We start from the raw sequence: 26,603 nt of genomic DNA on the forward strand, positions 1-26,603 counted from the left end.
TACCTTGTAAAGCAGCTGCATTCACGAGACCATGCAAGAATCCATCTAGCTATCTTCAAGTCATGGGCTTGTGGCCGAACAACGGTGGTTATGGGGAACTACGGGCAGCTACATGGTTTAAGGTTTAGGTCCAACTGGCATCATATGGATTGTTGATCTGATTGGTTGAAGTTAGGGCTGCCCCCTCAAAGTCAAAGAGTCAAATCATCATTTGGAGACCCCTGAGATAAAACAGAGAGCTTACAAATACGCACAATGATATCATTCCAATGAGGAATTGAGTATAAACAAAGAAAATCATCAATATATTTTTATATTAATTGGTGCACATATTTAAAAAAAAAATCCTTGTGACAACATAGAAACGGAGTGCAGCTGTGGGGCATAGAGGACAGGCGATGCTTGCTTGTTTGCTTATTTTAAGTGTCTGACAACATTATGGAAAGGATCGCTACAGTGAGAGACCTTCTTTTAAAGAGCAAGATACACTTTGTTTAAGCAGTACCAGCTGTTTAATTGCTCTTGCCAAAAAAAAAAAAACAGACTCCCCTTGTGAAACTATAATTTCAACATCTTCACAGTCAACTTGACTCAAACTTGAGAGAAACAAAAAACTCTTCAAAAACATCTTGTTTAATCTTTTTACTATTCCAACAATCACCAGCTGCTGCTGCTGCAGCCTTGGGAGAAAAGCTCTTCAGGTCCACTGGGATTTTATAACTGAAGGATGCACACTTTTTCATATCACAGATGAAGACTCGTGTTGGCTGATATAGGAATTTAGTGTAGCGCACTGAACTGCAAAAATCTAATTGGACTGAAAAAAGACTTAGTTGGGGACAGCCTAGTTAGCTGGTGACACAATAGACAGATGGTTCATCCAGTCACCTGTGTAGTAGTTTTTTTTTTTAAGTGCCTGCCCTTTTCTAAACAGTTACCAAGGACGACTTCTCAGTTGGTTGTGTGTAACAAACTGTGCTGCATGTCAGGTTACTGTATCATTCCCTTTGAAAAAAAACACCACACCCAATTAAAAGTTAACTACAAACATGACACTTTTATTGATCATTTCCTGATTCAGTTACAGAAACAAGAGAGTTAACTGTTTTTTTTTCTCTTTTCTAATCAGGGGAATAAAGTTCTATACATAGGCATGCTGCGTCACTGCACAGTCACAGCTGTGAAAACCAATATCACCCCTGTCAGCTGCCCCGCTGGAACAGTCTGAAGGCAAGACAAATCAGGAGAGGACAGGCAAGGACATGTCAAACCCAGGGAGGATGGGTGTTCGGTGGGCTGCCCAGGGATGACAAACTTAACATATAGAAGTTTTGTGCAAATTTCACCACAGTCTATTTGATTTTAAACACAGAGACGATATCAGTCAGAAGATTCTCTTTTTTGACCCCTCGAGTCTTCAAACTATCAGAGGAAGTTATTATTAGGTCCACTGATGATGGCATTTTGTTCCTTTTTGGGGAATCAAACTATTTTGGACCTTTTTTTTTTCCCCTGACTTTAATCTCGTTGCTTCTCAAGAGCCAGCTCTCTTTTGTGTTTAAGAAAGCACAGACATTAAGTGTGTCATCTGATATACACTGAAATTATGATTGCTGTCACATGACCCTTACATAAATAGAGTTAGTATTCAAAAGTACGTCTGAGAAAGGTCTTACATGTAGAAATGGTGATAAGCATGCACAGATAGGTAGTCGACAAGTGCAAAATCTACAAAGTCACATATTATTATTCTTTTCTTTTTCTTTTTTTTTTTTTGTATTTCACATTGAGTGAATTCATCACAAGAACTGAAACCTCCCCCCTCCGCTCTGAGACTCAGAGCGTTGTCTCATTACTGCTGACCATCCCAAACCCTGAGGACAGTTCTTCTTCATGGGCTACAACGCACAGATCTGGGGCCCGTAGCCTGTTTCTGACCAGGGTCGGCCCAGACAGAGCCTGACGTATCAGGACATGCTCTCTTTGGGCATGGAGCTGGCCTGCTGGTACCAGTCCAATTTTAGAATAGCTAGTGGGTAAGACATAAACATACAGCAGCAGTCAAGGGTTGACCCTTAGTCTTTTCTTAGTCAAGGCTTTTTGTAAGACCAGGGGTCACCAAAATGACTGTTGGTGGGCTTTGAAGTTAGTTTTTCAGCCCTCCCTGCTCTGTTTTTATAATTATCCCTTAAGTATCACAGATTGATCATTGTTTACTGCATGAAGTGCCAAAAGTTATTCACAGCCATTGTCATTTTTATGAAAAAATAAAAATACTTATTTTTGTATCCCCGTAACTGTTACAGCAAAGAGTGGACCACTGCGCAGGAGGTGCAACCAACATAAATCATTTCCTTGAACATTAATCAAACAACAAAAAAATAAAATAGAAGCATATCTAATGTTGGCAAAACAGTTCCAAAATGCTAGTTTTAAAAAAATAAAAGACACCAGCGAGAGAAAAATAAAAGCAACAAGCAAATGTATAAACACAAAGCAAACCAGTTAAAAAAAATCCCAGATAAAAACAGTTTGCAGTAGTCAGTCATATGACACTGGTGTCTAAAATCAGCCTACAGTTAAAAAAAAGTAAACAAGCAAGCAAAGCTTTACAGCACTACTATGTACACAGCTCCGCAGTGAAGAGCTGGTGTCACGATGAAGGGGAAGGGCGTGAAACAGAGACTCCAGTGAAACAAGAGTCCTTCTTGGCACGGAGACTTGAGCTATAGCCGACCACAGAGACAGGAGGAGGATGAAGAGGAGGAGGAGGAGGGAGGGAGAGACGCTTCACCAGATGAAGAAGACAACCACATAGAGCGGAGCAGCAAAGGCCGCCCCCACATCACACACAAGCACACACACAGTAGACCAAGGAGCCATTTTCTCACACAGGAAGGATTTCACTGTCGCATAGACTCCCCTCGGACCGCCTCTCGCTATCTCCTTCCTCCCCGCTCCTCTTCCCATTCATTTGATCTCCCTCTTTCTACCTTGCGTTGTAAATCTGATCTTTCTAAGGCTCTAGGATATCTCCACACACCAGCACACACAGCTCTATATATAGCCTGTCACTCACGGGTTGACTATCTGCATCAGTGTTGCTCCTGTGGTTCTCACTCTGGAAGTCGTGTGTGGGGGAAATATTTAGCACCAGAAAGCAACCTTGACTTTGAATTCAACTCCCGACACTCATGAAATCACAACACTCACATACGTACGCACACATAAAACACAGATAGAGAGAACTAAGAACAGAAGAGCATTTCATTTCCTCGCTCCGTTTCCCGCTGATATAAAGTGACAGTTTCTCCTGGCTGGTTCAAACCGCCAGTGGCCACCGGAGATGTGGGAGAGCAGCGCACAGTAGTCTGACCTAGATTCATGAAGCAGTGCCTACCCACTGGTGACTGACGCCCTCCTCGTCCAATCAGAATCCACTCTGCTCCATTGTACATATACCTAACAGAAGTTCATTAGCAGCTTGGTGATCCCTATGTTCAAGGCTGCTTTTGTTGCGTGTGCGGTCACTTTCCAAGCGCAGTTTGGGCTTCACAGTTTGTTGCAAAGTGTCCATGCAGGTGGGAAGATGAGTTATACGTTATATTCACAGACGGTGCAGAGATGGAGAGGGAGGAAGGTGTTCACGGGTGACGCAGAGGGGTCTGGAGAGGGAAGGTTTATGGAGTGGTAGAGTTGAGGTGTAGGGACTACACACACTTACACTTCTTTTTTTCTCTCATATACTCTACATACACACCCACAGAAGCTGGATTCTTTTAAAGAGGGCGGTGCTCGAGCTGTACAGTTGCCCATGTGCTCTGTCTTTCACCTACACTGTGGATGGATGGAGGACAGAGCCAAATGTTTCCACATGAGTGCCAGCATTGTGAGGAGCAGCAAAAAAGACATCCTGACTGACAGGACAGAGAGATGGAGCAGGAAAAAAAATGCGATAGATTTCACAGTTTTTCGAGGATGCTTACAGTGCTGTAGTCTCAGGGGAGCGAATCAAACAAAAAGAAAAAGAATACTGCATGTTGATATTTTCAGATCTGAGTCAGCGTGTGTTTTGTTTTGCTACTCACTGGTCGAGTTTTTCAACCCTTCTGTTGAGATTTGTGTGCTAGAAGAGCTTCAGCTCTGTCCTCCATGCCCCACTTTCTCTCAGCCTCACACACATCTCACTCATACTATGGTTGATTGGCACACAGTCAGTGTTAAAGTCTGTACACAGAGTGGAAGGGCCCTGTTGGCGTCCGAGTCCAATTCAACCAGGCAGGCCCCTTGTTCCGGACCCCTCCCTCCTCACTCTCTCCATCCTCATCTTCTCATCATTTTCTGCCACACATCTTCTTTCCAATCCCCTCGCTCACCACAGCTGCCTCCCTGTATAGGTCGGAGGGGCAGAGGGCACCTGTAGAAAGCAAAAGTAAGATTGTAAATGATTAACAATGGGAATACAATCACATACTTACACATACATCTTCACACACATGCATACAGTAGCTGCATAAGCAATATCTATACTTTTTACTCATGCTTATCAACAAACCCCTCTGTGGTTTAGAACAAAATTCAATCCAAAGCCCAAAAAGCTTGGATGCTGTGTAAAACATAAAAATAGAATGCAATGATTTGCAAATACTTTTCAATCTATATTCAATTGAATACAGTACAAAGATTAAATATTTTGTGCTCTAACTGATAAACTTGATTATTTTTTGTAAATGTACACTCATTCTGAAATTGATGACTGCAACTCATTCCAAAAAAGTTGGGAAAGGGGCAAGGGTTTGCAAACCGAGGACACTAATTGTCGTTGAAGCTTTGAACAAAATCTTTCTCATTCTTGCTTGATGTACGAGTTTAATTGCTCAACAGTCCAGGCTCTCCAATGTCGTATTTTGCACTCCATAATGCACCACACATTTTCAGTGGGAGACAGGTCTAGGCTGCATACCAGTCTAATAGTAGCAGTAGTAGCTCTTTTACTACAAAGCTGCCCTGTTGTAACACATGGAAAATGTTTCTTGGCATTGTCTTGGTGAAATAGGCAGGGATGTCTCTGATAAAGATGTTGTCTGGATGGCAGCATATGTTGCTCCAAACCTGTATGTACCTCTCAGCATTAATGGGCCCTTCACAGTTGTGGTCATGCCATGGGCACTAACACAATCCAATACCATCACAGATGCTGACTTTAAAAGTTAGGCCTGGTAACAATCTGGATGGTCCTTCTTCTGTTTAGTCCAGAGGTTACAACGTCCATGATTTCCAAAAACAATCTAAAATATGGACTCGTCAGGCCACAGCACACTTTTCCACTTTATGTCAGTCCATCTCAAGTGAGCTATTGTCCAAGAAATGTTTATATATGGCTTTCATTTTGCATGGAAGAGTCTTAACTTGCATTTGTGGATGCAGCGACAAACTGTGTTTACTGACAATTTATTACAGTTATGCGTGTTTTTAATGCAGTGCCAGCTGAGGAGTTAATGTTGGTTTTTGGCCCTGCCTCTTATATACAGAGATTTGTACAGATTCTCAGAATCTTTTAATGATACTACGGATTGTCGATGGTGAAATCCCTATATTCCTTGCAGTTTTGTGTTGAGAAACGTCGTCCTTAAACTATTTGTCCATGCAGTTCTTTCCAAAGTGGTGAACCTTACCCCATCCATGCTGGTGAATGACTGAGCCTTTGGAGGACGCCCCTTTAATATCCAATCATGATACTGTCACCTGTTACCAGTTATGTTGTTTACCAGTGGGATGTTCCAAACAGTTTTTCTTTTTTTTTAGCTTTCCACAACTTTCCCAGTCTTTTGTTGCTCAAGTCCCAACTTTTCTGAAATGTGTTGCAGGCATAACATTCAGAATGAGTCTATATTTAACAAAAAACAATAAAGTTAAGTCAGTTTAAACATGAACTATCTTGTCTTTTGTATTGTATTCAGTTTAATCAGATTATTGCATTCTGCTTCTATTTACATTTTACACAAAGTCCCAGCTTTGTTGGAACTGAGCTCATACATCTCTGGCTGTCTATATGTTTCAAATAAAACCCTCTCTGGTCATCTGGTAGCTGTCTAGCTGCCCCAGATCTTAATTATTGTGCTCTGCAAAGCTGAAACAAGCCTCTCAAAGATGTAAGACCTGGCCCTGGCCCTAAGTTTATTTGCTATTTACCAAGAGTCAAGCGCCATATTACTTTTCTGTTATATCTAATATCATGTTTTAATATCATGTGCAATATTACTTTTCATTATTATCATTATCATGTGCAATTTTACATTAACTTGTGCAGTGTACCTTTTATTATTTCTCAATATCACTACTAATTACTTTCAGTGTCATTACCAATATATTTTTTTCTATTTTAGCTTACTTTTTTCACTTAACATAACTTATTTATATCTATTGTTATTATATTAGGCACTATTTCTTTCAATTTACTCACTGTACACTTTATACTTTATATTTCCCTTTGTATTTAATATTCTATTGTTGTTATTCTTATGTTACTCTAATGTTGGAAGCTGTCTGGCAAAAAAAGGGGGTGGAAACAAGGAGAAACAGCTAGCCTGGCTCTGTACAAAGATAATAAAATCCAACTACCAGAACCTTGAAAGCTCACTAAATTACACTTAAAGCTACAGTAACTTCTGTATAAACTTTTTGTCATATTTGCTGAAACTGCTGGAACTTTATCCTGACAGTATTAAATGAGACAGAAAAAAATTAGGTTCCTCTGGCTCCTCGTAGTGCTCCTTAAACAACTAATCAGAGCCAACTTCAGTATTTGATGTTGGGGTCATGGGGAAGGACAGTGTTAATCCATGCACTGGGTTAAGTTACACTGCTCCTGAGGTGCACTGGAAACTGAAAGATGTCATTGCTAATGTTATCCTACAGTCCCCCTGGCTCACAGTTTTTTTTTTATCTATGACTGTTCATCATTCATTCAGCAGAAACACGAGTTCACAGACTTTGTAAATCTCTTCGGAGAGAAGCACAGACCGACAGAAACAGATATCAGCATTAGCTACCACTGTTATCACAGCAACTGACCCAATATGGAGCTAACTCACTAGCTGGCTAGCTTTGGCTTGAGTAGTTTGAGGTCGACGTCTGTCTGGCTTAAAAATTGGTTGAGCATTTCAAATTTGGTTTTAGATATGGCGTTCCACAGGGTTCTGTTCTTGGGTTCTAACTAATTTCCATTTATATGCTACCACTTAGTCATATCATTGAAAACACAATATCGGTTACCATTTCTATACCAGTGACACACAATTGCATTTATATATTATATATATTATAATGACACCCATTAATTAAGCAACTTTTATATGTGCAGACATCAACAACTGGATGGCATCACATTTTCTACAGTTAAATGACCACAAAATCTGAGCCAATGATCGTAGGATCAAATTTATCACAAAATTGAATCTCCTCCCATCTTGGACCCCTCTAATCAAACATCACAAGCTCTTGCAGAAACTGCCCCTAACCCTAACAATAACGTTTCCATTCAGCCACAGTGGATTCTTTCAAATTCCATTAAGAGCACTAGGAGCCAGAGGAATCTGATTTTTGCACAAGTTATCAATCTCATGTACTGGATATAGTTTCAGCAAATGTGACAAAAAGTTATTTTTGTAGAAGTTACCAACTGTATCTTGTTTGTTTAATCTGCACAAAAAACTAAGTGTAAAAATGACATTTTGTGTGTGTTGAGGTGTTTATTGTGACCTTCGGACAGTGTGCATGCTAAGCTAAACAAACTGCTGGCATTGGCTTAAAGCTATTGCAAGGAACTTTTATATTTTGTTGATTTTGAAGTCACCTGTGGACAAAAGTGGGACTGCAGTAAACACAAAGTATAGAGTGTAGATCAGAAATAAAATAATCTAAGTAAAAATCTCATCCTGCTTCTTTCTAAGTGGCTAGAAGTTATTCCCAAATTGTTCATTTAACTCAATCTTACACACTTACATTTTTATCCACCCTTGCACTTGCATCCTATACTCTCCTTTACGTTTAATGTCTTTTATGCCTTATGCAAAGCTCTCAGAGTAAAAAGCATTTTATATAAATAAATTTGCCTTGTCTTTAAAATGGATACACAAAAACACTGTTCAAGTAAACTAATGATAATTTATGCAGAGCAGCTTAAGGAGAAGTCTCTGCATTCTCTTTGTCGGCTAAATCAGCACACGTATCTGCAATCTCTAGGAATAGTGACTACAAATTATCTTTTAGTCAGTAGAGAGTGTGTGCTTCAGCGTTTTAGCCCCCAGTGGTGTGTGCGGTGGTGTGTTGTGCTTGATTCATAACACTGGAAATAGGTTCACCTGTGCCAGCCAAAGTGGCCATTCATCCTGCATAATGAAGGGGGTGACAGGCCGGCAGACAGTCGCACAATCACTCAGTGCACAGATAGCATCGCAGCTTATTTACACACACACACACACACACAAGGGCACATGGAAGCTCTCTCTCTCTCACCCATACACAAATCAATGTCAGATGAGTGACCATTTGTGACAAAACCCACCCATGCATGTGCCCACAAAATACGACACGCACAGGCACATGACCATGCACAAACAAACTGATAATGCACACACACACTCACACCTCTCCCTCATTCTTGTGCAATGACGTACAGTCTGGAACGCACAAATGTGCATGCAGTCTCGTCGGCGTGGTCGAATGAGAGAGCGGCGTGTAAGCGGCGTGTACCTGTGACTGGGCGGATGTACTCACCGCTCCCCCGTTCAGGATCATGGTCATCTCGGTGGGCTGGTAGACGTTGCTACGGAAAGGTGCGCTAGGCCTGGCGCCTGTATTACTGTTATGTTGCCCAGCACCACTACCGCTCCTCAAGCCTGGCATGGAATAGAGAGAGATTACTGCTTTTCAGCCTGTTTAGCAGCCTGTTTTTTTTACTACTGCTTTTACACCAAAATTAATGAATGTATATGTGTTTCTTTTTTAAAGACAGTTAAACCCGCTAAAAGTAAGTGATTGCCTATAGATGAGTTTGCATTTCTGTGTTTCTTTTTTGTGATGTGCACTGGAAAGCCGAAACTCAACTCGAGTGTGTGTACAAGTCATTCTCTAGTACTTTTGTAGCTTCCAGCTGAATCTCTGTTGTATGAAGTTCATCAAACTGAAGTTTGTAGTTTCTCTCCTGCATCAGTTTGTACTCTAAGGTACCTTCTGTTTTTTTTATTGTTTCATGCTCTCTTTCAGCTGATAGGAGTCGTGTTAAAGTTACTACTGATGAAAACCCAACATTTCTTGATTTTGCTGCTTCATAATAAAAGTTTTTAGATAACAGATCAACAGGGGACTTTTATTGTGAAGAATGCATAGGAAATACAATGTTTACTCACCATTCAGATGTTTGACTAAAGACGAGTTTGTATCAGTTAAATATACACCTTCATTTGGGTGCAAACTCTTCTGTGCTAGATTGATGCACCGAGCCAGAGCTGAGCCAGAACATGTGCATGGTTTTCATTGCCTCTGCTGAAATGGGAAACATTTGTGCATCTGCCAGGTTGTGATGTTTACATCACTGCCAGTCAGAGCTGGAGCCGATAACTACCTGTTTCTACTGCAGAGTCAATTGACCTGGCAGTGAATGCAGATTGTACCCTTTGCCATTGGAGACAGAAGCCAGATGTTAGTGGGTCTTTTATCTAATGTAAAAGGGATTTCACTGTGACTCACCACATTACTGTGTCTACTGAAGAACGAAACACTTGCTGTGTAATCCTGCACCAGAGAAATTTCCTCCTCTACTTATTTCTAGCCATGCATGCAAATATTTCCTGGTGTTATTACTCACTTTGGCCTACATTCCACCTACAGCCTGTCCACATATTATGCCTGTCTGCTGTGAAATATTGGATTGTACTGTACCTGCAGTGTTCTCATCGTTGTATCCGTAGCCTTGGTTCTCCACAAACTGCCTGTGAGAGAGAGGGATGTCTTCATCGAAGCTGGTCTCCCTCATGCGTGTGGAGTTCTGGGAGGTGTCAAAGTAATCCGGGGCAGTGGGTTGTGGAGGGGGTCTCAGGCAGACATGTGACTCAGGAATGGCATGAAAGATCAGCAGCAGCCAGCCCTGAGCAACTAAAGCAATGGCCAGCGCCGGGTCATTCCAGTCCGGGGCCCTCCCTAACCAGGCATTGCCGTACAGATAGAAGCCCACCCAGGCCACCCACAGCAGCAACGACAGCAGGCAGGTCACCAGCAGCCACACAGCATTGCAGCGCCACTGACGTGTCTTCCCACACAGGGCCAGGGAGGCAGCGGTCAGTGCGGCTATTAGGAGGGCTAGCACATAGCTGCAGGCTAGTGAGAAGTCCAGTGGCAGGTACTGACAGGCAGCTCGTCCCTCCCTCAGCACGGTCAGGAGCAGCCACTCGGCGGCGATGATGCCTTGCACAGCACTCAAACCCAGCGCAAGGCCTGTTAGGGCGCAGCCACCAGGGCTCCGGCGCTCACGACCAAGCCTGCGCAGGCGGACGCCCTGCACCAGCAAGCAGGAGAAACAGACAGCAAAAAGGAGACCCCACAGGGCCCTACGGAGCAAACATAAGGACTCATCCTGCTCAATCAAGTAAGCAAAGCTCAGGCCGAACAAGCCGAGGATGCCGAGCAGCAGCAGGAGGATGGGTCCCACACCGCTGCGCTTCTCAGCCTCACTGATGTGGTGTAAACGGCACAGCAGGATTAGGGCTAGGAAGATGGCGGTCAGCGCCCCGCCGGCAGCCACTGACTCAACAGCCACACCCCATATGGAGTCCAGGTCACAGAGGAGGGTGTAGGGACGCACAAGGCCCCAGCCGCAGCCCCTCGGGAGAGCCTCAGAGTCCTCAGAGTCTTGACTGGTGGCACGGTGAGCGACAGCCAGCAGCACCAGGAGGAGGACCGGCAGGAACGCCATCTCTGAGAGATCAACAGAACAGAAGACAGAAAGAGATGGAGGAGCAAAGATGGAGAGAGTCAAAGGATTGGAGAGAAACAGAAGAAAGAGAAAATGACTCGTTCTAGTTACAAATGTTTGAAAAGCAACAGCGTTGAGTAATCAGTCATTCCTGCAATAATCATCGGCCTGTGAGTGACAATACAGACAATCAGCCACTGCTGTGTTTTACAGAGGAAACAAAGGACAGTAGTTCATTCAGGGTGAATGACTGAGGCCTTTCCAAACACACAAAAGCACACACACATCCTGTTTCACTCAAAGTAGCCTATAGCTCTGCCCTTTTCTGAAGCTTTTAAAGGCTTTAAGGTTTTGATTTGTGAAAAACATCTTAAAACAAAAACATACACATAGCAGAAAAGCCCAGATAAACTGCCCTCAGTTCATTCACAGAGAAGCAGGATCAGAGCACCTATAACACCTATAACAGATATGTTTATGATGACAACTCTTTAGTCTGGATGGGCAGAAACGGAGACTTTTGTAAACAACGGCGCTTCCTGATTGACTCTTATTAGTTATGACAGGTCATCCCCTGATTCATCACACTGTGGCCCTTACAGATGCTGTGAGGCTGGCTCTTGCTGAATCACAGTTTTAATGCTCTTTTATTTACTTTTTTATTAAACCTAACCCTCTTTACAAATTTAGGGTGTTCGTTGTATTACCTGAGTGAATAAGGAAGACTCCAGAAAACTGCTATTGCACCTGAAGTATACTGACAAGTTATTTCATTCACAAATGTGTATTTATGTGTAAACAATGGATTAGTTTTGATGCACCAATGTTGGCTACTACATATATATATGTTAGCTGCTAGCTTTGGTTAGCCTGCTGTTAGTGTGTTCATGTTTTAATAATAGAAACAGCATTGTCCAGGTATCTGACTGCTTCCTGTTTGCACCAGTTCGTGAAAGGACAAATGTAAACGAATGGCCATGTTATCCATTTTCAGGTGTGTCAGTATGGAGAGAGATTATTCCTGATACTGTGCCAAAATGCCCGTCTAGACGTGGTAGCGGGGATGTAGCCTTATTTGTCCGGCCTTGTCCAGTGAACCGGCTGCTCGGAGCACTGACAGGATATCTGCACCGTCATGCATATTTTTATGAAAAAACAGAGATACAGAGAAGGGAAGTAGTGCGTACAAGCAGTTCTACTCACTATCAGGCATCTAAGGGCATCTAGCAAGGCGTGAGACAATGCATAATACACTGCACACCAATACACAGTGCCTCAAGCACAAGTACAAACACTCGTATGCTTCTGTGTCCCCGAGAAGAAGAAAAAAAACCCACAGCAGCAGTCAGTGTGCAAAATCAATGCTGTCTCCGTCTACCTATTCCTTTATTCATCACAACTGTCACACATTCTTCTGTCATTTCATTGAGGTCTTTGCTGCCATGATCAGTGCTGTCGCTTCACCTGACAAGCTGTGTGTTTTGCAAAAGGCTGATCGGTATTTAAAGCCACCAGGAAACCGCACACACACACACACACACACACGCACGCAGATACAGCACATCATTTTGCCAGGTTACTGTCAACTGTCTCTCCACTACATCGCTAAGCTTTCTGAAATTCTTTCCAAGCTGGCTCATACATTAGTGTGTCAAACAATCTGCTCTCACAAAGAACACACACAGTTTTTAAGCTTCTCTCCGCCTGAAGCTACACTTTGGATTGTTTATATCGGAGGGCTTCAGTCTCGCTGTAGTTTTGACATAAAAAAAAAATCCCCCCGGTGTCCACAAATAGACTGTACCTCAATATTTACATACCACGTAAAGGACACTGGATATCCCTAGCTTCATATTCTCTCTCCATGCCAGTGAGTCAAGGAGAGTTACACGGTCAGGCCGTCAGGGGAGAGTGGTAGGTTTAAGTACACACCAGCCAGGGCTGCAGGTCACACACAGTCCTTCCAGCATACAGCTCATTAAGTGGGTCAGACAGAGAGAAAAAGACAGACCCTGACATACCCTACATTTATTCTATCATGAGAGAAAGAAGTAGGAGGAACTCTGCAGCAAATATAGTCAGACTAGACCTGATTCTGATCGTATGATTTGTCTAGGGCTGAGCATCGTTCAAAAACATACCTTGGCTTTGACTTTTTTTTTAAACCAAATCCATGTCACTCACATTAAAGACAGAAGCTGTTCAAAGAACTGGTGGTAAAAAATCAATGATCCACGTCTCTGGTCTCCTAAGCATTGAAATTTTGTATTGAATGACAAGACTTTCTACTGAAAATCTTCAGAAAAACTCTTTCTTCCAAAAATGGTTCTTTGGATTGAAATGGTTCTTGATGAAACTCTATAAAGAGCACAGAGTTTCAAAAAAAGTTTTTTTCAGCAGCAAATGGTTCTGTGGAGAACCTCAGTCCTTCAGGGGGAACTCCTTTGCAACCTTTATTTCTAGGAGCGACTTTTCTACATGGTGGAATGTAACTAAGTACATTTACTCAAATACTGCACAACTTGTACATAACTTAATATCTCGCCTCTTTTGCACTCGACTCAGCGTAATTTCAGAGGGAAATACAATTAATCAAAATATTATCAAAATTGCAGTATGAACATGTAATACTTAAATCACATTTTTTGAGAAAGGAAAGGAAAGCGTGACGAAATAGCATTATAATGGAGTACTGTACTTCCGTAGAGATGTCCTGGTCTACAACTCTTGTTCTCCAGATGTTTGTCTGGTACAGACATCAACAAATGTCACATCAGACAGCTTGCAGATTGACAACACTTCATCCATCCTCCCATTTCAAGTGTGTAGGAGAAACTACGGTGGCCAGGAAACTCAACACAAAACGTAAAGACCTCCTTGGACCTGTGCTCTCTGTAGATCTAAACAGCTCATTTTAAGGTGAACTGATGAATGTATAATACTTGCATATGTTTACTTGAATGACACTTTGAATGCATGTAATGGAGTATTTGCTAAACAGGCAGAAGCCCAGAAGTGTCCCGAGTAGAGCAAAATATGAGAAATGAATATAATACATGCAGAGCAAAGGGTCAACCACACAGCTAGTGACAATGTTGCCTACTTTGACTTTAATGAAAACATATTTATTGAGTATTATATTCATATTCTGACAATAAATCCCTCTAAATCAATGGGCCTTAAACAATATTTTGATATAAAAGTTGTGTCCATGACTCCATATCGTGCATGTTATTAATAACATGGTTAACATTATTAGTGAGTGAACTCAAAACTTCCTCCATTAAAACAACTGGTTCAGTTCTTCCCAAAATTTCAACGTACACACAAAACACACACTCACATGTACACACATATATCGCATCCATCCATTTATTTACAGGCTTTTGATGTGTCTGCCCTCATATCCATTAAAAAAGTTATTTTTAAGGCAGCAGTTGTTTACAACTTGTGAAATATCATTATTTATTTCTGTGAGACCCCAGAGGGTGTAAAGATGCATGTGTGCACATATGTGTGTATGTGTGTTTTTTGCATATTCATTTGTTTAGAGCTCTTTCATGTATCCTTCAGAGATTTACACCCTCCAAATTCCTCCTCACGCCTCCTCATTACTAAAATTTCTTCGCTCCCTCGTTTCCTGTTGTTACTTCAGCCTGTCATTTCCTGCCGTCCCTCTTTGTTGCAGCAGCTCAGAGCCGCTGGTTATTATTGGTCTACATTAACATCAATCAGTGCTTATGGAGGGATGAGTCACCAAAACACCCACAAAAAACACAGTGCTCCGTACACACACACAAACACCAACATGTGTACCTGCACAAGTGGCACAAAAATACACACTCCTGATAATAAACTCGTGCTTTCTCCTAACATCATGTTGTTTTTCTAGTGAGCTCCTGATAACCATGGTTACGCCCCATCTCTAAATGACAGGAATAAAACAAAGGGGATAGAGACAAAGAGAGCAGAGCAGACTGCTCCTCCTCTGTCTTGTTTTTTTTACTTTTCTTTTTGTCTTTCTTTTCCGCCTTCTTTTGTCGCTTCCTAATGACAGAGCCTGTAAAGCCAACACAGTCGAGACAGAGTACACACTGTATCCTCTTGAGTGACCACTTTTTCATGCATTCACCCTCTCACCCCGTCACTCCCTCTTGCACAGATGGTTGCTCTGGCTGCTTTTTCAGTGTGAGTTGGCAGACTGGTGAGCTGAAAGCTGATGGATGCACAAAGAGGGCTGCCTGTGGTCACACGCACACATGTGCAAAATCACCCATGCTCATGCAAGCGTGCACGACACATAGCGCATTAAAGGGAAAATTCACCACTTTTCATGTGGATGCCCAGTCAGTGTTGATGGTAATGTGGTGAATTAATGTGATAAATTCCTCAGTATGTGTTATATTGACCAAAAAGCTGAGCTGCTGCAAAATCTGTTGCTCTTCCTGCATCCAGTGATGTCACAGTGATGTCATCATGATAAAGCTGTCTAGTCTCCTCCCCCAGAGAGCCAGGGGACGTATTAAATTAGTATATTTGTCACCCAACACTAGGGCTGTGACAGTGGCTCATTGACATCATCTCGGCAAATTTTATTTTGAAGAGGCAAGGCGTTTGTGACCAACGCTACACAAACACAAGTCAGAAACACAGACTGATCGATTGATTGACAAGTTGGGAACACCAGGATTGCCAGTGAACAGCTAACAACATGCTAACAACAACAGCTGTTATCAAGTGAGAAAAATAATATAAATAATCAAAGATGACATTCAGCGTTGGATTTATCATTATGGATTTATTTTACCGTGTCTCCAAAAAAACAAAAAAAAACCCTAAACGAGACCATCAGTGAGAAGACTGGCTATTTCTAGTTGCTCTTAACGGCTGCCACTGGGTCGGATTCTCCGTGAAGTGAGATCAAACAAGCCTTTGTTTACATTTTCCAAGGCAAAGTTACTGTGAGTCATATTCAAGACAGTTAACACAGGAGCACTAGGGAATTTGTATTTAGATTATTTTATTTTTGACGTTATATTTTGTGGTTATTGTGGCGAAAACACTACCACTTTTGTCTGCAGGGGCCTCTACTCCGCTATGAGCAGAACTGTGTGCTTCTTAATCTCACTCACTTGCACACCATATACACACTTACTGTAATGCCTCATTCCTTAAAGGAGCAATGCTACGCTTTAAACAGTGTCCTTCAATAAAGCCTCAAAAACATAATTATTCGGGCAGTCATGGTAAACAGCCATCCCACAGGAATATGTACCTTTTTCACCGCAGTCATAAAAATAACATACCTAACACTATGTTTTGGCCAACAAGGTAATACCTTTGATAAATGGCCAGATGGGCATGAGCCTCATACACTCATGTGCAATGCACCCTGGTACATTCAGGCTGCGCAAACAGGAGAACTCAGCTTTCTTGGTCAATATAGCAGCACTGAGGAATTTATTGGCCACATTTACCATCAACACTGATTGAGCAGCCACATGAAAAGTGATGAATTTTCCCTTTAACACACACCTACAGCACACATGCCACACACTTGAGTCCTCTCCCCTGCTTCTCACCAATATGAGTCATGTGAAAAGAGAGAGAGCCCCTGGCCTTCCACTTTGTGCAGCACAGAGGATGCTGCCGCCGTCTCATCCTCCCCTCCCTCCCATCTTTCTAGACATGTTTCTCTCTCTGTCACTCCCGCTCCATGCAGCCATTTATGTCCTGCCCTCCATTTAAAATCCTCTATTCTTTCGGATTTCAATGCCACCTCTCCTCCAGTCTCATCTCTACTGCTACATTTGAAGATGTGCTGCGAAAGATGCGCCTCACACACCCCCTCTCCCCACATTTTCTCCCTCTTTTCACCATCAACATCTAATCCCAAACACAGCCCTCTTCCTTCCATTTTGGCTTCTCCTTCTTCCCTCCTTGTGCCCCTTCCTTTGCCCCCCTCCCTCCCCCCCAATGCCTTTATTCTTGCTGTGTATCTTATGTAACTGGGGAAGGATCCAGCTCCTGCCAGTTCTGCTGCATGGCTGCTGTTTCTCAGGCATCATCTTCCTCAGTGCCAAGCAGCCTGCTGGCACTCAGAGGTCCGTCTTAGTTATGTATTCTGCACATAACGGGGTTACACGCACTTGTGCTGCACGTGTCACTCACACACGTCGTCTACACAGACTGGCATAATGCCCGTGTGTGCTGGCTCTATTTGCATGTAAATATAACATTCTGCTTGGCGGCATGTGTTATGCATCTGTGTGTGAAGAAGGCACCACATTCTCACACAAAGCTGAATGTGGCAAGTATGCAGCATGCATTCCTTATAGCGCTGCTGTTTAACACACAACAGGGATACAGGCATAAGAGAGTGCAAACGTGCACCACTGCAGTCCTTCAAATGTGATAGAGGATAGGCAGAGACAGGGAAATCTAGCGAGCCATCCTGTACAATTACCTACTCCTATAATTATCAGACATAACACAAAACCAGATGCTGTCTAATTACTGTGGTGATAATTGGGAGGATTATTGCATTTTGACGACTCGCTTTAATTCTTACTTTTTCTCCTACTGTTTTATTCAAACTGCTGGGATGATAATAGAGAAAGTGTGTGTCTTTGTGTGTGTGTGTGTGTGTGTAGGTATATGGCTGGATGGCTGATCCAGCTGTCGAGGTGAGCAGGTCAGTTGCAGGACCGGCACTAGCATCTGCTTGCTGGTGATGCCATTGGAGATTCCAGCCTCCTCTACTGTCTTCTCTAACACTGATACAACTTTCCTTTTCTGACAGCGCATAAATTTACATCCTACATCAGTCGCTGGTATTACGTAAGGCCTTAGATATCAGTCATGTTAAAGTAACCCGGGACGTCTGGACCTCCTGTCTCACTGCATGAGATTTACTGTGGATTAAAAACGCATCTGCGCTTCTAAATAAGCTTGTACACTAATAGATAGGTTTGTCATTGAAGAAATCTTAGACTGGTCTTTTATCCGGTGCAACTTCTGTCTTACAGGTCTAGTGTACAAGATTTAAGGCTCATTTATACCCCATTATGTTAGCATGGATGTGAGGCAGTACACCTACTAGAGGGCACTGCTAAGAGTCAGAAGTTACTCCAAAGAAGAAGAAGAAGAAGCGTCAAAAGTTTCTGACAACAAGAAACATGGATGATGGAAGAGGTTATAATAATATAGCTTTTGAGAAAGAGTCAAAAGCGGATGCAGACAGTCATCTTTGCAGCCATACAATTTAAAAATAAGCACCACATTTGTATGGAGAATTCTTTTCACTATATCAGTGACAACAAATGTCATTTCCAATACTTGAAGATTTTGGCTATACGGCTACACTGCCCCACCAACTACCGCTGGTACTGCTCTGTTTCAAGCGAATGGAAATCATGTACAAATACAGACGAAAGTAACAAAGAGTACAGACAGACGGCTCCGTACGTATCTGTGTGCATATCTAATGTTTGGCATAAATGAACCTTTAGGGGGATTTACTGGCAGAATATGGCAGAAATAGAGTATAATTTTGGTATAAGTATCTTTTTGTTCTTGTTTAATCACCTGGCTTTCTTCATCTCTGATTCATGCATCTCCTCAATTCTTACGACGACTGTGAGCATGCCATAGGGTTTTCAGTGTTATGGTAAGATGTTGTAGCTTTCTTGAACAGATGCAGAGGAAACTTATCCAACTCCCTTCTTCTAACATAATGCACAATAACCATGATTTGCAAAACACACTCTGACCTGATCTCCACACATTTGTACACCTCCAAGGTGATGTCACCTATCACTCGCAGGGGGTAGCAGCAAATAAAAAGGTGGGAATAAAAGGGGATGAAGTAGAAGAAGGAGGAGGAGAGATGCAGTAGATGTCAAGGTCTGACGTACGGGCGTGCTAAAATATTGAAAAGGAGTGGGCGAGGACAAGTTTTTGGGGTGGGGAAAAAATAGACTCACAGAAGACAAGGAGGGGCAGGGCTAGGAGGAAAGACATGAAAAGACGTTGAGTGGTGAGACTGAAAAAGTGGTAGTCCATTCACTGCGCCGGCCTCCTGGGTGTCAGCATGAAGAAACTGACAGTGGAAGTATTTCCCCCAGCCTCTCCAAACACCCCGAGCCATCCTAATTAGGCCTCATTACCATGTGACTGGGCTCACAGCAAGACCATATGCTAATTGACTTAACAATTAACAGCGCCAGTGCCTCACACCCCTCCCTCTACCCCTCTTTTCTTCTTCCTCTTTCTTGTCTTCTACCTACATCAACAATCAGTCAGATGTGAAGGCATCTCAAAGCCCCTCCAAAAAAATGCACCCTCGAACCAGAACCACAGACGCCTGGCGTCATGTGTTCTGCCTCCATGTGATATCAATACGAATCTTCTATTATAGATAAAGTGATGGGATCTGATGCTGGGATGAATGTAGAGGGGGCTGATCACAGGAGCCCAGAGTAGAGATAGTGATCTGAGGAGCAGGAGGAACAGCCGGATGTGCAAAGGAAGAATTGGAGCAAGCTTTGTGCCTGGAGCGCGCGCGCGTGTGTGTGTGTGTGTGTGTGTGTGTGTGTGTGTGTGTGTGTGTGAGGGGAGGAGGGGCGGGCATGTGAACACCAGTGCACATATGAACAGAGAAGCGGTGAAGTTCCCATATATGTGAAAATCAGAGTTGGGTTAGGGTTACTGTTAGTTACTGCAGTGGTTCTCAACCTGAGGGTTGGGACACCCAAAGGGGTCGCAAGATCTGAACAAAAAGCATTTTGTCGCATAAAATAGCAGACTTAATAAACCAATAAGTCAAGCACTAGGCATGATGGGAAATTAGGGCCGTATGTTAGACTATTGTCTGTACTAGTGATATGATTTGCCTTTGAATAGATCTTATCTGTATTTGTGAGACTCAAAGCAATGATTCTTGTGTCTGAGTTTCTCAAGGCAGACGGGGTGGGGGTGGGGCTTGTGGTCACTAACCTGATTATTCTGGGGGGGTCGCGACTCGAAAAGGCTGATGATCACTGAGTTACTGAAAACATATTACATGGCATTTTTTGTAATCCAGTGGATTACAAAAAAAACCCTTCACATTAAATTAAATACTACATCTTATACTAAAAATGGATAAATATTCTTGCTTTCTCTTTTATCATCCCAAGACATTTTGAGTGCCAGAAAAATGCATTTAAAATATCTGTATATATTCAGAATATATTCAGATGGTCTATTTCTGAAGGTCTAAATCTATTTACTTCTACTAAAACTCTACCAGCACAAACCACAGGTGTACTGTCTGTATTTTGCCCCATGGAGGACTTTGTTCTTGTGACTTAAGATAAGCACTTAAATGTTCCTCTTTCATTTTCAATGTAAATAAAAAGGAATAGAAAAACAACTCCATAATTCATGAATCATTGAAACAAACATTAGTTAGGTCATCATTGACAAAACTGGCAGCCTGAGAGGAATAACTTATGTCAGACGCACTTTTTATGCATTAATAGAGCACTGGTTATGAAACATAAGTCTCATAATATTAACTTTACAACAGTCATGTTATGTGACAATGTAACTGTAATCTAATTACACATTTCTCAAGTGTAATCTTGGCTGATTCTACTGTTTTTTGCAATTTGATTATATAATCTGAAATAAATGTAATTAGGGCTCTAACTTATAACTCTAACAAATAATATTTCTAGGCAATTCTGCCATATACAATATATATCTTGATATAGACATCTTCTGTAAATTCTGAAATCATGCAAACATATGATCCTTAAAAAATTATACATTGCTGTCACTTAAATTATTATATTATAATTATCCATACAAAGTAGTTTCACACAGACTTTGGTGCTTTCACAAAATGTTAACACAATAAGATTCTTGATAAATAATCATCGGTTATGTTGATATGATGACAAAGTGGATAGAAGCAAATAACAGAACAGCTAACAGTCTGATAAGTTCAGAAGATTATGTCACTTTACTCTAATGCAGCCTTTAAACCAGGAAAAGATAACATTTATACAACATCACAAAATAACGATATCCAAAATGCAAGATGATATCTAGTCTCATATCACAATATTGACATAATGCTGATATTTTGCCCAGCCCTACATGTCATCCATTACTACCCAACCCTGGTGAAAATTGCACTCCTGGCAGCTCACGCACTCAGCTGTGTCATGTGTACATAAATAAGCCGCACACACTCATCCAAACAAGGTGCATATGGCATCAGCCCCGAGGAAATACTGTAGCATCCTCCTCTCCCATGAGGCCGCTAACTAACTCATGAAAGCGCAGCCTGAGAATAAACAGCTCCACTCTCCTGAATATTGATTAATGATGGAAAACAGAACACTCCAAAATAGGCCCGCGAGCTTTCTGACTACACAAATGCTGCACTGACAGAGGCTCCAGGCTCATGTGTCTTTCACCCATTCACCAACACAAGGCCAATCCATACGCTGACTTCCCTTCAACAAACTTCCTTTATCTAATTGGACTCAAGTGGGCATTTAAGTGCAATTTCTTTCCGAGTTAGACAACCAGTTCAGGGCCCTGCCTCTTGTTTATGAGGCCGGCAGCACAGGGGCGTAGGTTTTGTTTCAACACTGAGGGGGACACATTTTAAACATCGGTCCTCTCCTGGAAATTCTGTGCATCAAAAATTAAATTTCATCATTCCAGGGATGGGAATCTCTTGGCAACTTACATTTCGATCCACTACCAATTCAGAGGGCTATGATGCCATTGTAAAATGATTATTGATGCATCTATATGCATTAAAATTTAAAGCTTTTAAGCCAGTATGTGCTAGTCAGATTGTACCCATGAGGCACTGCTCATGCTCAACCATCCTCACCAAAACTCAAGAAGTAGATTAGTTAAGTAAACATGACGCACATGTTTATGTTCGTTATGTTTCACCATCCAGTTGGTTCAGTTGTAAGGAACGTAAAGCCCTTATAACAAAACTGTTACCAGCTATCATAATGTTGAGAACTGCGTTTTAAATATTCTTTTTTTCTGAGTTTTCCACATTGATTCATAATTCACAAGACAGAATCTCAATTTGTTGTAGAATTGATTATTTCCTCCATCTCTTCTGCATTTTAGTGATTTTTTTGTGCACCAGTGTGCCTTTTCGTTTAAAATTAATTAATATAGTAGAATGCAATAAGGCAAGCGGTTCGTGACTTAAAAGTCTGCTGCTACAAATGCACATAAATATTGAGGGGGACATGTCCCCTGGCATCCCCTCAGAAATCCATGTCTATGCCGGCAGCCTGGGAGGGAGACGTCTCCTGGAAGGGGGGAGCACGACACCCTTATTTTTGGCTGACCTAAGGAGCAGCTTAATGCAAACACACATTTAGAGAATGCTCTTTTTTTCTTTTCTGTTTTTTTTTTTCAGCACACACCCCCCCTCTCTCTTAACAATACTGGCCACATGGGAGGGTCCCTGGGGGGTTCCAGAAGAGTGTGTTTGTTTGAGGGAATAAGACCATTGTTACTGAGTTGTGTGTGTGTGTGTGTGTGTGTGTGTGTGTGTGTGTGTGTGTGTGTGTGTGTGAGTGATCCAAAATAAAGAAGGACATCTAACCTCTAAACTAAAGAATGGAGCATTGATTGACACTCCTCCACTAAAATATCCCAGTGTATTGTGGGCTGAAAATGGAGGTGCAGTTTTCATCCTCGTGAGAAAAACGTGCCACAGCCGATCAGTTGTTAAATTTCACACAGGTCAGACTCCTCCATGTCTTTAACATAGGTGTGGATTTCAGGGGGGATGGAGGGGACAAGTCCCCTCTCAATATTTAGAATATGTACGTTTGTCCTGGCATCTGAACTTTGTGTTTTTCTTTGCACACGTTTTCTCTATAAACGATGATGAAGACATTGTACAAACTGGTGCATAAACAATCACCAGAATGCAAGAAATTAAGTGCTTAATGTTCAAAATGTTTGTCCCTCCTAATGTTGAAAGGAAACCCACACCCTTGGTCTTTAGTTAAGCCTAACATGGTTTTGCCAAATGGCCCTTGAGGTCATGACCATATGTGCCAGCCCTGTGCGTAAATCCGTGCAGCCTTCCCTGTATGTCCACAGGTCTCACACACCTATAAATTTGGTGCATCGACATCGCCTTTCTCCAGGGGCTGTCAGCAATGCAACTTCCACCTCACAGTGGTGATAAAACCCCGAAAACAGCCTTAGTAAAACACAATGATGCATTTAAATACACCCAGCTCCCCTGTGGGTTCCTCGGCTAAAATACTCCACAAGGACAGCACACTCCCCTACCCCCCATTCTTATTAATCAATACCTTACGATCTACATGGTCAGCAGCACGTACCTCAATCGACGTAAACAAATCCGATGGAGGACGAAGGCAGATGCACAGTTGTCAGGTACGATGGGAGACAGACGAGAGTAAAAATGTCACATTTCGGAGTCAGCTCCGCTCGCTGTGTTTGCGTATTCTCTCTCCATCCACATGGACTTGTGCGCGATCAGCCCAGATGATTCCTGCTGCTCCACGTCTGAAACCAGAGGAACACGCTTATTCAGCCCGTGTCCGTTGTCCTCACAGGCAGAATGGGCATGAATGCCGACTCTTGACAAGTCCGGACAGAGGAGACGCAGCACACCGGGGTGTCAGGATTAAAATGTGGAGGGGAATCTTGATCGTTTTCCCCTAAATCCTTTGTTCAGCGGTGCGCATCTTTGACTTTCACTCTGCGCCAATGAAGGGGCATTCATCAAAATGAATAAAACGCACAACGAGGCGAAATCCTGTCATGCACAGACACGGCAAACCAGCCGGGTCCCCTTCTCCTGCTACTGCGCCGATTCTGCCGCTCAGTGTCCGGGTTGACGCTCACTGCCGCCCGCTGCACATCTCTCGACTGAATGCATCACCAAAACTGCGCTCCGCGTAACGTGCGTACTGATAATCCCTCTCTCCACACACACACACACACACATACAGACTCACGCACATATACACACGCTCACACACTCACATACACACAGAGAAAGTGACAGCTCTCCAGAGCCGCCACAGTCCCCACTGACCGTCTGTCCTCCTCCCTTTAACTGTTTTACTCTCCGATAAATTAATTGGTGCCTGACAGGAGGAGCACCTTATTAAATCCTCTTTAGACGCACAGCGGCCCTCTCTTACACACACACACACACACACACACACACACACGTAGACACACACACCTCCTAAATCTACTGTCTAAATGTCTCTGTCACGGACTGTATGCACAATATCTCCAAATACTACTCCTGCTTAGTTCCAGTTTGTGGTACTGCTGGTTTTACCTCGTTCACTGCGCTAAGTCATTGAAAATATGCAGATATAGGGTCAAGTTAAACTATTAAAGTACAATATCCGGTTACACTTTTTCAGAATAAAGTTCTTAGGATGCTCGAATAGTTTACAGTTTATTATGCATATATTGTTGTTTTTAAAAGTCATGATATTTATATTTTTTCAGAAGGAATGACTAACTTAACTGATGATAACGATACTTTGTTGCGTCACATCAGCGCCATTTGCACCACCACAAAAAAAAGACAATAATTAAGGCAAGAAACAAAAATACATGCATTTAGCAAGCACAACCATGAAGTATGAATAATGAATGGACACCATTTATATATCCAGACTACCATATTTCTCTATCATTCCCCCATTTACACACTCACTTGCAGCTGTAATGCAAGGCGCTTGGCTAACCACCAGGAGCAAATGAGGGTTGTGCTCAGGGTTAAAGGAGAGAAGTCAGAAGGAGCCAGAGACCAAACACCCAACCCTCCAGTGCCGTCATAAGAAGTGCATTAGTATTTCACAAAGGCCCAGTGCCAAGGCTGTTCTTACTTGGGCTAGTGTTTGTTTTAGTACTGTCAACTCACAAATCCCTGCCTCCCTTCCTCAGCCAGTCTTTCATCGTTTATAATGACACTTTTATTTTGAAAGTTCTCTAGCCTCTTTTCCGGTGTTGCTCTGGTTACCTGTGGGAGCTCGACAGAGCAACAATCTGCTGTGGTGCTTATCATTTTTCCCTCTCGTCACATGCTTGTCGCCTCAGCTGCTCCAGTCCGTCTAACGGGGGCGGGGGGGCTTTTCATCTACCCCCACTACCCCCACCCCGGACTCCCGTCCTGCCTTTATCCCGGTGCATGATGTGGGCCAGTGTGGCAGTGATTTGTGGCAATGTGGTCACAATTTGCACTGACTCACAGGTAACTGTCTGTTACCTCTGCAGACAGGCAGGAGCAGAGCATGGCAGCCATGACACCTCTGACCAGGTAATCATAATACTGCTGCTGCTGCTGCTGCCAGACAATGGAAACCTCCCTTCTCCATCCATCCACAGAGCCAGGTCTCATTTTATGGAACTGGAAATAATGCAGTAATTTGTGCGTGTAAATCTACTACCCAGGGAGCATTTTTACACCAAAAACAGCTACGATCACCAATGCACAGACATTCAAATAGATTGGAGAGTGAAAGTTTTTTTTGCTATTTGAATAATCTGATTGAACATTACCATTCAGACCATATTTCAACAAGATTTGCAATGGTAACATTTTTGTCCTTCGATCTTAAAAAACAACATTGAATTTTTTTTTTATCTCCAGTTCACAAAACACTCCAGGAGTTTAAGCAGAAAACAGCGTTGCAGACAAATCCAGTACAATTGAAGTGAACGGTGACCAGTTTTAAAATGTAAAGAAAAGAACACAAAAAAAACCCCACTAAATATCTCCATACTGCTTGTGTGGTGTAATCCAAGTGTCCGTCAGCCGTGACATTATGATTTGACCCAAAAAGACGCCATTCACACCATGTTTTTAACCTGAATGTCAACTGTAGCTTCTCAGACTGGAGCCTGAAGCGCAAGTTGGGACTTTCTCAATCTGGAAAGGATTTTGTACACAACACCACCAGGTTTCCGTTACTCTCGCTCTGTAGTCCGCAGCTGCAGCAAAGACATGATGATCCTCTTCTATGTCTTCTCTGTGCACGCGGATCAGGTCCGAGAGGCTACAGTTGACATTTAGGCTAAAGTCATGGTGTAAATGGCGTCTTTTTGGGTCATATTTTAATGTCACAGTTTACGGACACTCAGATTACACCACATGAACAGTATGGAGACATTTTGTGGGTTTTTTGTGTTCTTTTTTACATTTTAAATCTGGTCACTGTTCACTTCAATTGTACTGGATTTGGCTGCAACACTGTTGCAGCTGGAGATCTTCACCCATCCTCACATCAGGACAGGGGTGAGTAGATATTGAGTAAATTTTCATTTTGGGGTGAACTATCACTTTAAGTGCTGGATGTGCCTATGTTGCATAAAGCTAGTTAGTGAGTTAGCTTTTTCTAACATTAGCTAGCTAGTTATGTAGTGTTTTGCGAGCATTAGCTATCTTAAGATATGACCCTATGTTGCTTTTACAGGAAAAGGAGAAAGTTGACCAGGCTACCAAGTTTGCCCAACTGTTATTGCAGCACAGAACAAAAAGGGGTGGGTTCATATTTATGTCATGTTTATATGAAACATTAAATTACATGTT

The 26,603-nt window shown here is 42.4% G+C and overlaps 1 protein-coding gene across 2 annotated transcripts; it reads right to left on the minus strand.

The window, feature by feature from the left end:
* Positions 1-1,030: 1,030 nt before the first annotated feature.
* On the minus strand, positions 1,031-24,370 carry gprc5ba (G protein-coupled receptor, class C, group 5, member Ba). 2 transcript variants are annotated; one of them, XM_084743783.1, is made up of 4 exons: positions 23,365-24,370; positions 9,943-10,974; positions 8,755-8,900; positions 1,031-4,417 (listed from the first exon to the last, which is right to left on the minus strand). In XM_084743783.1, exons 2-4 carry the CDS (start codon positions 10,970-10,972, stop codon positions 4,373-4,375), a joined length of 1,221 nt encoding a protein of 406 aa, XP_084599909.1. In that variant the 5' UTR covers positions 10,973-10,974; positions 23,365-24,370; the 3' UTR covers positions 1,031-4,372. The 2 variants fall into 2 exon arrangements, with proteins under 2 accessions (XP_084599909.1, XP_084599910.1); XM_084743784.1 differs by having other exon boundaries at positions 8,779-8,900; positions 23,365-24,369.
* Between the last annotated feature and the right edge of the window lie 2,233 nt (positions 24,371-26,603).

This window comes from Lutjanus erythropterus, chromosome 19 (assembly GCF_056507025.1).
Source record: "Lutjanus erythropterus isolate fLutEry1 chromosome 19, fLutEry1.hap2, whole genome shotgun sequence".
Lineage (NCBI taxonomy): Eukaryota > Metazoa > Chordata > Actinopteri > Lutjaniformes > Lutjanidae > Lutjanus > Lutjanus erythropterus.